This window comes from Chamaea fasciata, unplaced genomic scaffold (genome assembly GCF_029207755.1).
Source record: "Chamaea fasciata isolate MVZ Bird 193981 ecotype frontalis unplaced genomic scaffold, bChaFas1.0.hap1 SCAF_7, whole genome shotgun sequence".
In the NCBI taxonomy this organism is placed as follows: domain Eukaryota; kingdom Metazoa; phylum Chordata; class Aves; order Passeriformes; family Sylviidae; genus Chamaea; species Chamaea fasciata.
The window spans coordinates 14,838,310-14,853,705 of NW_027094092.1; the positions used below are offsets into that span (position 1 = coordinate 14,838,310).

The 15,396-nt window shown below is 44.6% G+C and overlaps 1 protein-coding gene across 5 annotated transcripts in view; it reads left to right on the forward strand.

Annotated features, from left to right (window-relative positions):
• The window catches only part of OSBPL5 (oxysterol binding protein like 5), a 137,571-nt gene that overhangs the window by 51,858 nt on the left and 70,317 nt on the right, over positions 1-15,396 (forward strand). Inside the window, exon 1 of one of the 5 annotated variants that reach the window (XM_066187676.1) lies at positions 7,801-7,947. The exons of the other annotated variants lie outside the window; for them this stretch is intronic. Coding sequence (XP_066043773.1) covers positions 7,921-7,947 — 27 coding nt within the window. The 5' untranslated portion in view covers positions 7,801-7,920. Of the gene's footprint in view, positions 1-7,800; positions 7,948-15,396 lie in introns of those variants that run through there. 5 annotated transcript variants of the gene reach the window in all.

Sequence of the window (15,396 nt, forward strand, 5' to 3'; positions counted from 1 at the left end):
CTGAGAAGTCAAGTTCCTGATTTAACAAACAACACTTTCTCATTTTCCCTTTTTAATTGCAGAAGTCAGTCAGAGTTCATCCTCTGCATGCTGGGCCATGAGGAAGAACAACTTCCTCATCATCCCTTATGCTGGCTTTTTCTCACTGTATGTATGAAACTAAGAGCTGATTTCTTTCCTACCAGTTTTGGTAACTAAAGTCACATCAAACAATTCAGGATTGCACATAATCACAATGGCTCAATCTGTTTAGAAAGTTTATTTTACCCTGTACCAGTCAGCACATGTTTCTCCATATGGAATTTTTCAGTCTCTTGTACTCTGTAGCTGCTGGAAGCAGAGGACACTCGGGTGGGTGAGGAACACCCTTGTCCTGCCTTCACTCTGCGCTGGGAGAAGTGGGCTCTAAGACTGGTCCCAGCAGCCTTTGTCCTGATTTTCAACAGACAGAGCACCCAGTTTGCCTGGTGCGCTGAGCTGTTTGCCCCTGGCTTGCTGAACTCATTCAGCCATGGCCTTTTTCCTCCAGTTCTTGACTGGGCCGCTCTTGAGGCTACCAGTCCCTCTTATCTCTGTCCCTCTGGCAGCAGCACGACTCTCCTGTTCTTTCCTGCACATTTGCAGTCTGCCTTCAATAAAAAGACTTCTCTTTGCAGCTTTGTTTATTGAACTGAGAAAAAGAACAACACCCCACACCCAAAGCCTTGACATTTACTGGCAGCATGGCAGTGGTTCAGGCAAGCACAAATCCTGTCACCACCTTGTCGTGTCATTTGGGAATATCAGTACAATAGTGCACGTTTCACACAGCAGTGTTTCTTCAGTGTCCTGGCCCTGGAAAAACCTCCTGTTACTGGATACTCACCAAGTTGTTAATGGAAAGTTTGGAAGCAGATGTGGCAAGATTTATAAACACATATTAGCTATCTTCTTGCTTCTTCCTGAATCATGGGACCTAATCATAGGTTTGGAGAAAGGTTTACATTTTCTCTTAACTAGAGCTCAAAGCCCAGACCTCCTCATGCTTTCAGCAGGCTTATTTCTCATAGCTGTGTTCCCAGAAACAGGCACAGAGAATGTAACAAAAGTATTCCCAAGGTTAGCCTGCTAGCCAGAAATACACTGAGAAGAGTAATCTGCCTAGAGGGATGGGTGCTGAGCATATTCTTGCTCTGTTGGTTGCCGCCCCCCCCCCTTCCCGCCCCCTTCCTGCCATTTGATGCCTCTTTATTAGTTTCTAACAGCTTTTATTTTCTGCTGCTTTTCTGCCTGGCTTTTCTTACACATCTCTTTGATACCTGGGATCCTGGGTTCTTTGAACTGCAAGGCAAACTGGCTGTAATTCACTCCCCACTCCCTTTAAAAAAAAAAAAAAAGTCTTCGAGTGTCTCTATGGAAATGTCCAAAATGGCACCTCTTTAATCTGATCATGTAATGCCTTGCATTTTTTTCATTCTTCTACCTTGTTGCTAAATTATTTTAGTGGTCAGGTACAGTGGAGCCCCTGTGAAGGCGGGAAGATACAGCTCTTCTGAAAATCATCTTTGTAGCGATACAACATCACGTTTGTTGATGGTGGTAGTAGCAGGGGAGATCTGTGTTGATTAATAGATGTTGATGCCATAAATTGGCCAAGTTCTAAATTTCTGTTCTTTTAGGGGACTACCAGCACAGAAAAGCCTTCAGTCCCATTTTCAGATCAGGCTGTGGGATCGGTGCTGAATTTATTATTCTTCGGGAATGAAAGTGCTGGGATTTAGAAAAGTAACTTTCTTTGCATGAGCTGGGTTGCTGTCAGTGGCAGCACTGCTGGGGAAAAGCAGCATCCCATCAAACCTGTACTTTGCATAAAGCAGCGAGAATGCCTCAGTATGATCAGTAACCCTCTTCCTATGGCCCTGTTAGTTTGCAGACAGAAAAGACTGATTTGGGCAAAAGATGCTTTTTAGCAGGTAGGACTGGCAGAATTTTATTTGTTTTCAATGGCCTCTGTTTTATTCCTAAATGTTGCCTTGATATATCTGAATGTCAAATAAAAACTGTAACAGCCATTTTAAATATAGTAGAGGCTTGTGATGAGTGGAATTAAGGAAAAGGCAGGAAATTGGTTTGGCTGCTGTATTGGTAAAGCCACTGGCACAACCTATAGAATTGGTTAAACCGTGGAAATAAAGCATGTCTTTTCAGAAAAATTGAAATTTTAGTTTCGACTTCTTTTTCTTTTTCTTTATATATATATATATATATATATATATTCTGCTCCTGACTAGAAATGAAGGGCTTGTCTGTGTTGTACCAAAAAGAGCAGTTGTAGAAATGCGCAGTTAATAGGGAGTCTGGAAATGGTGAGAAAGCATGGCCAGGCATACATCAGAAAGCAATCTTTCCTCTATCTCCTCCTCATTTTGCATGATGGAAAAGCAGCACCGTACAGCCTGCCATGTTTCTTTTCTGTCACTCAGCAATCACAAAAAATGCAAAGCCCAAATCTCTTTCATGTCAATGATATTTCTAGAGGATTCCAGGTCTAAAAGGAGAAAGAAAAATAAGTTGTTTCTCATTTATTTGCTTTGTTTAGTTGAATTTTTTTAAAGCTAGAAATACACTGTGCAGATTGTACAATCGGGGAGGGGCCTGGGAACCTTGGCTGCACTAAGCCTTCCTTGCCAGAAATACTGAAGTCCTCAGTGGTGGATGGCCAAAGGCTCCTGGGGCTGGAGGGCTGAGCTGGATTGTAGGGAGTCTTCCTCAGCAATGCCTGTGTCCTGCTGCCTGGCTGGAAGTGGGTTAAGAGCTGCCTGCCTGCCTGCTCCATGATTCAGAGAGATTCCAAGGAGGAGGGTGTGCCTTTTCTTGCAGGAAATCAGAAGACACAAAGGGAGATGCCTTTGCTACTTCAGCTGTAGGAAGAAACTGTTTTGTGTTACTTGGGCATTGTCTCTGACCGAGTAAGAAATGCCCAGAGGAAAAGGGCTGGTGTGGACTTTGAGGCTACAGCATGCTGAGATTTCCCTAGACAGGTTAACAAGCTTTTCCAAAGTCACAGTGTCTTTGGAGGCAGCTTTGCTCCTGGACCATGAGTTCCTGTGTGGGAGTTGAACCTCCTTGCATAATCCACGTGCCAGTTGAGTTGTTTTCTAGTTGTGAATTGATCAGGCCATCGATTTGTTTCAAGCTTCAGAATTTGAAAGTATTTTAAGTGGGACAGTCTGTTCTAAGTTCTGGTTTTGCCTTGTTAATTTAGTAATACAAAGCTGCATGTGCTACTTGGCCTTTCTCTAACAGCATTTAATGGTCTTCCTGAATGTTGTCCTCTTTTTTGAAGATCAAGGTGTTTTGCCTGCTTTTTAGGAAAGCAACCAATTCAGTCAAACTTACAGAGAAAACCACCTGGTGGTATAAGCTTGGGGACACAGACATGATTTTCCATTTACAGGAAGGACGCTGTTACTTGGCAGAAATGGAGCATAAACAAAGACAGAACCAGTGAGCACATGATCACCAGGCACGAGGAAAATTACTTTCGAGCAAGTCGCTTTGAGATCAAGGAGTGTTGAGACTGATCCTGTCCACACTGACCCCAGGCAGGTCACCACTGTCCCAAGCCCAGCTGAGGGTATGAGCTGGCAAGAGGGCAAACACATAGCAGTTTGTGGAAATTAGTTTTGTTATGGCATTCATCCTGACCTAGTGTAAGGAAGAGGTAGGACATCTTGGAAGCAGTTATAATAGCTTCCTTTTGGGAAGAAATTTGATGATTTGCCATTGTTTTTCTGTGGCTGAGGTGGATGGTAGAGGTAGATGTGCCATTGTTCACAAATGATGCTTTGGCAGTTCCCTGTTCTGGATTGTCATGCCTTGCCTGGAGCCAGTGAGTCTCATGGCTGCCAAGGGCAGACCACAGGCTAAAACTGTTTGTGAAAAGCTACCAGGTTGCTGTGATATTTAGTGGTTTTAAGCAAGAAGGGCTTGCTGCCTATGCACGTACCCATTCAAAAATTCTCCACCCTCATTAAGTGGCAATGAAAATGGTGAAATTGTGAATTAAGGGAAACATAGACCTGAAGACACCGTCAAATCTTTATCCAGGATGAAACTGTTCCTAGCACCTCCTTGTCTCATGTGCCTGAGAAATCCCCTCTGTTTTCACAACTAGGATGGCCTCAGGGTGTCCTTCTCAGACAGAATCCCTGCATCTATCCCCTCATCTCAGTGGAGACCTTGGACCCTTTGCAGTGCTGGTTGCTTGTGAACCCTTCTCTTCAAATTCATCCTAGCTTTTATTTTTGGCTCGTAATACCCCGCCACAGAGAGCTTCTTTAAAACTGTCTGAAAGCGAGAGAAATACTTTTGCCTGAAGAGTCCCTGAGACTCTGGGACATGCAGTAAAAGAAATTTTACTTTCCACTCTTTCTTTTAATTACTTCCAGAGTTTACTGCAGGGTTCCTCTGCCCTCTTAAATGAGGGCAGGTATTTCTGGGGTACTGTGCATCCTGCATGGTTCCTCTCCTGCTTGGTAACCCCAGTTTTTCTGGGTGCCCTGGTTGTCCCAGCCCCTTGTGGGAGAGGGTCTGGGGACCCCTGGCCTTGGCATCACTCCTTGCCTGCTGCTCCACTGTGATTTATCACTTCCTCCAAGGTGGCAGCTTTAGAATCCCAGCAGTGTTTGTGCTGCCTGACACATGAGCATTGCCTCCCACAAGGATTTCAATAGTTTCCTGCTGCTGCAGTGTGTCTGATAGCTGAAGTATCTGATCCAATAGAAGATCATGTCTCAGCAGGTGCTGTGGCTTCAGCAAACAATGGTCTGTCAAGTGTAGAAGGGGGTGTTTATGCATACATTTTAATCCTTGTTTGCACAGTACTTTTAAGGTGTAAAACACCTCGAAAATGCTGGCTTCTTATTGTTCCTATTACCACTGCATCTTCATTTATTAATGAGAAATTAGTGCAACATGTGGGAGTTCTTCTGAAGTTCTTTAGTCACACTGTGCGAGATGTCTTGGAGGGATCTGGTCTGGCAGAAGTCTGCCCCAAGACCCCCAGTGCATGCAGCAAGATGAGTTGGAAACCATGTTTCAGTTAGAGAGCTGTGACCCAGTTGTTATCATGGAAACATGTTGGAATGAGTCACACAACTGGAACACTGCAATGGAGGGCTACAAACTTTTCAGAAGAGACAGGCTGGGAAGGAGCAGAAGTGTTGCACTCTCTGTTAAGGCCTGGGTGGACTGTGAAGGGCGATTTCTGAGAAACAGGTACAAACAAGTTGAGCTTGTGGGTAAAAGTCAAGGACCACACCAACAAAGGACACCTCGTGGGTGGGGTCTAGTACTGGTGCCTGACCAGGGAGAACCTGCTGACAGGGCCTCTTGCCTGAGCTACAGGAAGCATCATGCTCACCAGGTCTCAGCCTGGTGAGGGATTTCAGCCATCCAGATACCTGCTGGAAAAGCAATGCAGCTGGCTGTAAGCAATCCAGGAGACTCCTGGAGTGCATCAGGGGTAAATTTCAGATCCAAGTGTTACACAAATCAATGAGGGAAGGTGCATTAGTGGACCTGGTGCTCACCAATGCAAATGAACTCGTTACAAGGGTTGAAACTGGAGGCAGCCTGGGCTGTAGTGAGCATGCCCTGGCTGGGTTTGTGATCTCAAGAAACATGGGTGTGGCATAGACTGAAGTCAGGACCCTGAACTTTAAAACAGTGAACTTCCAGCTGTTTAAAGAATTAGTGGAAGAGATTTCCTGGGAAATTGTCCTTAGCTGACAAGAGCTGGCAACTCTTTAAGGCCACTTTTCTTAGAGCACGTGACCTCTCCCCCCCAATGTGTAAGAAATCAAGTAAGGCAGGCCAGAAACCAGCATGACTGAGCAGGGACCTTACTCTCAGGCTGATGAGCAAGAAGAAAATGCACATCTAGTGAAACTAGGGTCAGATGACTGGGGAATGTACAGGAATACCGTTTGGATGTGTTGGGATGGAATCAGGAAAGGTAAGGCACAGATAAAATGGGACTTGGCAAGGGATGTGAAGAATAACTAGGAGGCATCCTTTAAGTATAGTGGTCAGAAAAGAAAGGCCAAAGAGAGTGTACCATCCCTCCGCCCCCTCCAGCAAAGGAGAAGGGAAAGCTGGTGTCAAGGGATGGGATCCTGCCCCTCTTCTCTCATGAGACCCCACCTGGAGTGCTGCATCCAGCTCTGGGGCCCTTGACACAAGAAAGAGGTGGATCTATTGGAATGAGTCCAAAGGAGAGCCATGAATATGGTCAGAGGGATGGAGCACCTCTCCTATGAGGACAGGCTGAAAGAGCTGGACTTGTTTAGCCTGGAGAAGGTTCCAGGGAGGGCAACATTTTACATGTGCAGATAGTGATAGGACAAGGAAGAATGGTTTTAAACTGAAAGAGGGCAGATTTGGGTTAGACATTAGAAAGAAATTCTTCTCTGTCAGGTTGATAAAGCACTGGAACAGATTGCCTAGAGAAGCTGTGGATGCCCCATCCCTGGAAGTGTTCAAGGCCAGGCTGGATGGGGCTCTGAGCAGCCTGATTTAGTGGAAGGTGTATCTGTGGGTTCAGAAGAAAATTATCTTTAAGGTTCCTTCCAACCCAAGCCATTGCATGATTCTGATTCTGTGAAATCAGTGTAAAACTGTTTACAGAAAGATACTGACTGATACACTGCAGTGGGCGACACCAGCAGATAAAGATATTTTTGCAAAACTCTTCCTTCACTGTGATGAGGGCCAGGGAAGAGCACATCCTGGAGAGAACAACAGCAACACAGATAGCCTTGGGAGCAAGCCTTGGCTGAGGTGTATGTTCTGTGTTTGTCTCTTAATTTAGCAGTAGCGGGGAAACCCACGAAGGAAAAAATGTGGATATTTTCCAGATGCAGTGATTCAGGGCTGTAATTGCAAATGCTCGCCCACTGAAATATTTGTACAATTGCCATGGGATACTGTAACTAGCAACATCCATTAGATTGTTTTTAAATCTAAGGCAGTAATACTGTGCTAGCGTACCTGAAGTCTACACTAGTGCTTGGCAAACCTGCCTCTGCATGGCAGGTTTAGGTTCTGTACAGCTTTAGACATGACGCTTTTACTGCTCAGCTGCATCAGCTGAGAAATCTTTGTCAAACTCGTTTGTATCTGAGTTCTGTGCAGAGTGCACTGAGTGATTCCACAGTTACAAGAATTTACTTTATTCCTTTCAGTTTCATTACAGAAAAGAGTGAATTGAGGCGGGTTGTTTGTTTCGATTTGTTTGTTCTTTTTCACTTTTGATCGAGCAGAGATTCTGTGTGCTAAGAAGCCGCTGAAAAGGAACAGAACGAGAGTGAGAGATTATGCGCGGCAGGAATGGAGTCTGTCTCAGAGTTGCAGATTGTTTATTGCTGCCGTGCTTTGATAAGTGACAGCAACTGGCTGTAATTCTCGCGGTGCTGCCCAGCTGCTTTGATCAGCAGCGAAACTGTTAACAGGGCTGACAATTAATTATTGTCGATGGGCATTGCAGCTTGAACTTCCCCTGCCAAACAGTGGCAGATCACACCCGTCAGGGCTATTGTTTAAGGCTTTCTTTGGACATATCGCTGGACGTTGTGCTTCTTCTCGGGATTTTCTCCCACAGTCACCGCGGTTAGAGAGTCGCCCTGGTTTTCGGAGCGGGAGCTGGGATCGCAGACAGGGTGCTGGCAGCGTGTGGGAGGTGTGTTTGAGAGCCATGTGCCCCTGGAGCAGAGGCTGTGCGTGCAGGTGTCTTCTCCGGGTCCTGTGCTGATCCGCAGCTTGGAGCAGTGTAGCGTCCAGGAGGGGATCAGAAAGCCCTCCGTGCATGTAGCAGGCGGTGAGGAACTCGGGAAGGGATGGTGTCTCTAAATGCAGGTGTCGCGTGGGAGAGGAGAGTGAATGCTGTCTGAGGCTGCAGGCACTGCGGTGAGTATCCTTTTCCCCTTCCCAAAGACTGATCCCAACCTTCCTACTTTCTTATCACTCTCTAAAATCCTCTCTTTTTGTAGGCTCTTTCTTTAAGCCTTGCAGTCTCTCCTTTTTCTCCTGACCTCCTCTTGTCCCCTCATCTCTTATTCCCCTGCTTTCAGTCTCCTCTTCTTTGTTTCCATCCACATGCCTCTGAGGCTGGACACCGTCTTAGGCAATTGCAGTGGGTTCTTTGAACATTTATAGCCTTATGCTTTGGGAACCTTTGACTGGCGGGAATTGTATCTGATGGATTTAAAAGTGTCTGAACACCCTATTTGCATTTCTGCCTGTCTGCTCAAAACCACACGGGCACTCAGCTCCCTTGAGGCTTAAATTCTGATAGCAGCAGCTGTGGCAGTGGCATCCTGTGATTTGCTTCATCAGTTGACATTTCAAGGAATTAGGACTGATATAACAAGGTTAGCCATCTTACTGCCCTCTGCTGCTAAACAACTTGGGGATCTTCTCACCTACATAAAGGGTAGGTAACTGGCTTTTTTAGTGAGAGCCCACATGGAAGCATGTCCCCTCTATATGTTTTTGTTGCTGTTATTATTACTATCCAGCGGTCTGTATTGATTTGTGGTATATTTTATTCAGCTAAACCCATGATCAGCCCTATTTCTCTCTGTGTCTAGATTGCTTGTAGAATTAGGAGTTTTAGCAGTGTTTTTGAGATCAGGAGCAAATCCTGTAAAAATTAGGTCTTGCCTATGTAAACAACTTGCACTACTTTTTAACTGCTGTTCTGTAATATTGATATAACCCTCCCCTAGTGCGAATTCAGCTATGCCAGTATGAACATGCTTATACCAGTGTGGCTTGTTCCCCTGTGGGAAAGAAGAACCAGCTCTTCCAGTATAAAGTACTTTCTTTTGGCTCTGATTACATCCATGCTTTTGTTGTATCATCAGAAATATAGCAGCAAATAATACTTGTAATTTAACAAGGGTGAACTGGTACAAAATCATGTATAGAACAAGTCTTGGTCTGCCTCAATAACTCTTTGACAAGTATTGAATATGCTGTGTATTTATAATCTTGTCTTTGTGACAGGAGGTACAGTGGAAAGACTTGGTGTTACTGCCATTATGTATTCACAGTTAAGAAGCTAAGAACTGGCCAGTGTGTTGGCTATAAAGTCACGACTGTGAGTCATGAGTGTTGAGGTTGTTGTTTATTTATAAAAAAATACCTAAGATTTTATTCACTTCCAAACTGATTACTGACCATTGCTTTTATGTGCAGCCAATTGGCAATGTAGTGACAGAAATGTAAATTCCAGTAATGCTTATTTGGAAGTGCCTTTGAGCTGCCAGGGAAATAGAGAAGTATTTTAGCAATATCACAGAAATGGGTCCTGAAAATCCACTTGCACCAGGGAAATGTGAGTGCCTAGTGGGTGTGAAACACTTCCTCAGTCATCAGTAGGGTAGGGTAGTCTAGAGACCAAGAGTACATGGTGAAACTTTGAAAAATTCCAATCAGACACTATAATCCTAAACATCATGGTTTTTTGGTGGGGTTAATCTAGATGATCAGTATATGTGTTGCAGCAAGCAATGTGTAGGGAAGACTCTTGGTGTTTGCAGGCAAAGGAGAAATACATTTGATATAGAAATCACTTTATATTCAGAGCTTTTTGGGAAGGCAGTGCCTCCAGCAGAAGTGGTCTTTTGGGAAAGAACTGTCTTAATTGCACATGACTGATGACAGGTGTCTGGAAACATGGGACCTAACTAAAGCTTTTAGGTTCTCTTCTACCAGAGAAAATAAGCGGGATAAGCTCCTTTTGTTCTGCAAGGTAAGAGGTTATTTTAAGATATTTTAAGTTATTTCAAGGTGATCGTGACGTGAAAAAGTTTATGGAGGGGGGAGAGGCTGGTGCCATTAGGGGACTGCAAAGCTTTGTTAGAAGGAATGTGCTTTGTTGTGCTGCTTGTTGGCACAGTTACTTTGACAGGTTATTGAGGGAAGTAAATTTTCACAGAACCTAATAGTTTCCTCCTATGAGTTAGTGTCACCTCTTTCTCATTTAACTCCCACCTTTGCTTGTTGTGAGTGCCATTTCTATGCTGCATTTCTCAACTTCATTACCTCCAGGCAGAGCCCTGCTTCAGGAGCAGCTTTCCAAACTGCAAGTGGCTTTTTTTTTGCAGAGCAAGTCGCAAATCTTCTTTGCTGTTTTTTTCCCTGAGCTCACTGACTCCCCATGATTGCAGTGATGGTGGCAGAGGTGACTCCTGTGTGCAGGCTGGGTATCTGCCTGCAGGCTGGGGCTGCTGCTGGGGCTGCCGGGGTGGCACAGGCAGGCAGCAGTTGGTAAAACTGCTGTATGGTCATCAAGGGCAAGCAGCTGACCTTGGACAAATTTTCAGCTGGGTTATAACCCAGCCAAGTGTCCAGCTTGCCCTGGTCTTTGCTGCCTCTTTCTAGGAGGAAAGTGATCTCTGGGAATCCTTTTGCTGGGTTACATTACTTCTTTCCCTGAGCTGACTCATGGGTTTTGTCTGTTCTGTTTCCAGGGGGTGGAAACTGCAAGCTGTCAACAGCTGATCTTTCACCTTAAAGAGTCCGGCTACATTGTCAGTCCTGGAAGGAGAGGCAGAGACATCAGACAGGTTCTTGCCTGCATCTCTTGGCAGCATGGTTTGCAGTCAGGACAGTTTATGTGAGATTGACAGACAAAGGCAGTCTCAGCTTGGCCCCACTCCCACAGGAGTCTGCTGCTAAGGAGTTTTGAAAAGCTCTCTTTTATTTGTCGGCTCTCCTGGACTTTTAACCAGATAGGAAATTGTTCATTATAAAAGGCCCAGTTGTCCTTATGGCAGTCTCATCACTGGTGTCTGAGGAATGAAGTTGCTAATATGTGTTTATGCATTTCTCTAAAGATGAACAGATGACTGCAGTTGAAGATTGGTTTTGCTGCTAAAGGCACTGAATGAGCTGACCTGATCAAAGGGAAGACATTAAAATGTTACACTCTTTAGTTTTTGCTGCTTCCATCAGACATTAGCTGCTGTGGTCTGTTGCTGTTTAGCAAATACGTTTGGGTCCAAGTGCTGCTTGAGATGATAGAAACCCAATATGCTTTTGGAGGCAGAGGCAATTATTTGTTATGTGTTTGTACAGCTCTTAACACTGTGGGTTGCTGTGCCTCCTGATTGCTAATGGCTGCGCAATAGTGTTTGTTACTGGCAGTTGGTAATAGCAGCCTGTGTTTGTGCCCTCTAGGGGAATTTGGTCCATGTCCACAGCCATGGGATGTTAAAGGTTTTGTACCTTTCAGAGACACCGTGAAATCTGCACAGACCGTCTAGCCTTCTGACATTTTAAGTGCTTCCTTACTTCATTTAAGAGATATTTGTTTATTCTTTCCCCTGTTGCCCTCCCAAACTTTTCAAATCTTTCCCATCTGGGCTCTTTTGTTTATAAATTCTTCTGTGTTTGGAGCTTGTAGGCAGCAACCACTTTGAAGCCTGCTTTTCTAATACAGACCAAATAGTTGCCAGGAAGCATCATGGGCTCTTGCTGTCCTCTGTCCCCTCTTTACAGCACTGCAGGTCTCTGAAATTGCCTCTGTTCTACCAGTTGGATGCTCAGCTCTGCACTCCCCACTGTCAGTCAGTATCACCCTGCTAAGGAAGCTACAAAACTTCCCTGATTTACACAGCCTGAGGATCTGACAGACCACAGATATTTTCTTTCATTTTGGTCTGTTTGTCTTGAGAATTCACAGTGTAGCAGCTCCCTCCTGTTGTATGAGACCCACATAGCGGAACCCTACCACTTTTTTTCCTGGTATGGAAAAGAAGAGCTGGTCAGCCCTGAGAGGACCTGAAGTCCGGCCTCATAAAAACTGTCTGTCACCTTTTAGCCGTTCTCTTTGTCACTTCCTTTCCATAGCAGAGATAATGGAAGTGTTTCCTGCTAACTCCTGTCTCTCTGTGATAAATTGCTGTGTTCTTTATTGGAAAGCATTGTATAGCTGCTCTTAGCACTGTGATAAAGAAAATGCTGTGAACTGGCTGCATTGTGTTTGGCTTCCTTTCAGACAAGGCCAGTCTGGACGCTGAGGACCTGATCTTCCTTTTGGGTCAGACCTCAGCTCCCATTTGTGTGGGAGGCAGGGATTTTTATGTTTGCTTAAAGCCACATTTTTGCTTTTGGCATGGAGCCGCTGAAGGTCAGTGTTATCCATAAATCTATAGAAGCGGGGTCTGCAGGTGCCCCTTGTTCTCCATATCCTCCTTTTAGCTCTCCTCCCTCCCCTGTGGCAGCACTGGAACTGGCATCTTTGTGTTGGTGTTGTGCTGCAATGGTGAGTGCGTCCTTTACCCTCCCCAGCTGGGAGCTCCCAGCTCTCCAGGCAGAGCTGATTTTGACCTCCTTTGTATTTCCAGTTGCCAGTGCTTATAGCCAGGAGGATTTGTAGCTGAGCTATACTGTTGTTTCTGTTCAGATTTTTTTGCCTGGATCTCTCCATTCAGTGACGAAAAAAGCTGGTGTCAGTGTAGGTTAGCTTTTAAGTGATGACAAGAGTCCTATTCCTGAATTCCACAGCTTTCGGATTTGTTGTCTTTTATCAAGTGCTGTACTGTTAGGTTTGCTGCCCACAAGCCCAGGAGTCCTGATTCTCCAGGCCTTTAGCTTATGGTTGATAACTCAGTTTCACTCTTGCTTATGTCCAACATGTTGCACCTGGTAGTGGGACAATTGTATGAGCAGCAGAGTGGTCACTGGCAAAAATACTGGGATAGTTTCAGTTGAACAGGTAGAGGGAAATGAGAAAAGACAAATACACTGTTAAATATATACAATATGGGTGTACTCATCCACCTGTGTGTCTAAAACTCCCTCTGGCTGAATTGAAGGAAAGCCACCGTGCAAAGAGTTTATCCTGTGTGCTTGTTTTCACTGTGTGAGGTAAACTGGGGGAGGAGGAGGGACAGAGGTAGGCACAGAAAGGTTTTCATCGTTAGAACTGAGGCTGAGAGTGGATTTCCTCGTGCATGCTCAATCAGCCTTTGCACAGTTTGAGTCCTTTGGGCTCATTTAACACAGCATAAATCCCACCCTGCACGCTCTTTGTGAGTTGTCTAGTTCCCCTCCTCCTGCAGAGATTTTTAATTAAAAATCTAGGACCAAAATAACTGCAGTACTGTCTTTTAACTATTGTTGAAGGAAGAGCTAGATGCTCTCGTCTCTGAGAAATAGTGAGGTTTATGCAAAGATACTCAGTATATTAATTTCCTGTAGAATTTCAGGTAGAGTGGCTGTGTCAAAGGAAGTATAGGTGGATTCTAAATTTAAACCTCTGTACAATAGATCTTGGTATACTACAGTGCCCAAAAGTCTGAAAAGCTGAACAGGGGCAAATAAGGATCTCTTCAAAAATAGATGCACTTCCTTAAAATTCATTTGGTCATATTTATTCAACCCTCCTTATGAAGGCCCCTGAGATTTACAGATCCTGTCTGAATCTGACAGGAGAAACAAGAGAATAGAGGAATCAAAAATTCAGCATGATTGGAGCCCCACAGGATGCGATCATTTCTGCATTGTTTACCTGTTCTTCAGAAGTAGGTAAGCCAGGTCAGCTGTAATTTAGTAGCCTTGGGGTCAGAGCCATTGGTGGAGCTGTCTTGTGCTCCTACAAGATGTCAAGGTAGAAACAGTCTTCCAATCTAAAACTCTTTGGGGCAGTGGATGCTCATGGCGTAATCTGGAACTGAATCTTTGTGGTGTTGAACAGCACTTGTTTTCTGTCTTGTAAGATGGTCTGTAAACATCCTTTCCTGCCATTAGCTTTGCCTTACTGTTGTGTCAAAATTCTCATTTGAGCCCAAGTCTCAACAGACTTGAGGTGGAAATTGATTCCGGTTTACTTTGCTACAAGGGGGCAATATTTCACAAACAAGGGAATAATGTCAGAAGGACCCTCTCGAGCGTGAAAGCAGGTCTTCAAATTAGCTTGGTATTTCTTAGTAATTGTGTGGTGGGAATGTAGCCCCAAGGCACAATCTTTTCTAGACTTAATTGTATAAAGGCAGAGGTGGATATGATAGGAAGGCATCAGTGAGGCTTGCAGTCATCTGGGTTTTTTTGAAAATGTCATTAAAAGTAGGATCCTTCCATTAAAGGGGAATATGCTCCCATTATGTGATTTAGACAGCAGGATGAGGCTGTAATGATGCTCTTTAATATGTTCTTTTCAAAGAAAAACATCAAGGCAAGAACTGACATTGAAGATGTGGCCTGCTTGCAAATGATGTAACTGTGCCCCTGTCCAAAGCAAAGTGTTCTTGTCATGACTTTAAATCTCCAATAGCTTTAGCTAAAGCAACTAAATTACTGTCTTATTTATGTTTCCGTGTACCTGATACCATATCTCACTGCCCTGAGTTTATCCCAAATCCTGTCAGCCCCTGCAGGAGTGGGGATGGCAGGTCCTATGGCAGCTCGCTCTTCCCAAAGCCTGTTGTGGTGAATCCATCAGGATGGCCCTTACCACAGCCTGAGGTCTCTCACCCCTAAGGTAGTTCTAGAAAAAATGGGTTATTGGAAAGCTGTTCTCTTAGATATTCAGCCACAGTTTAAAAGGATCGTGTGGGAGGTCTTTGGAGGGTATTGCTAACAGCACACATAAAACTTCAGGGCATGGGGGGGGGGGGGATGTGGGATGGCCATTCCTCAAGGAATATGTATTGTGTGAGTTATGGATAATTACTGGAAAGATGGAAAGTCGAAGGTGGATGTGGTTTACCATTATGCAATTCATTAATACTGTTCATGGGACTCAGAGACTTGCTGCCTGAAATTCCTGGGCTTGGAGATGTGTTCACAGCCGGCCTCAAATAAAAACCGTCTCTGGTAGATGAGCTGTTGATATCAATAACCACAACAAAAAGGAAGCAGACCACTTCAAATCTGCTTTTGAGATGCAGAGTTTTTAGTTATATGTCCCGTATTTTCATCTTCGGGCCTAATATTATTTATATTGAAATTAATAAGTGAATGCTTATTTCCTTAACTAGTCCAAAGCATTCAACACTGTTTTTTAGCCTCGTGCCCATGGAAGTCAAAGGGAATCTTGCCTTTTGTCTTGGACATGCACTGCTGTACTGCTGTGTGCTGCCCAGGAGCTGTGCCCACACTTCCAGCACAGGCAGCAGGGATTCAAGGGTCATCTATACTGCAAGTGAGGTGTGGTGGTGGCTTATATCTGCTGACTCGAACAGTTTAAATAAGTAGCAGGCACCAGCATAGATTTTAGGATGAACTGGCCATGTGGGGCTTGCTTGATTTCTCAGATATCATTTGTAGCCTGCCTTGCATGCCTTCCTTGTAGCCCACGCTGTTAGCCCTACTCCAGCTACCTAGCTCAAGGGTAATTTGTGTGTA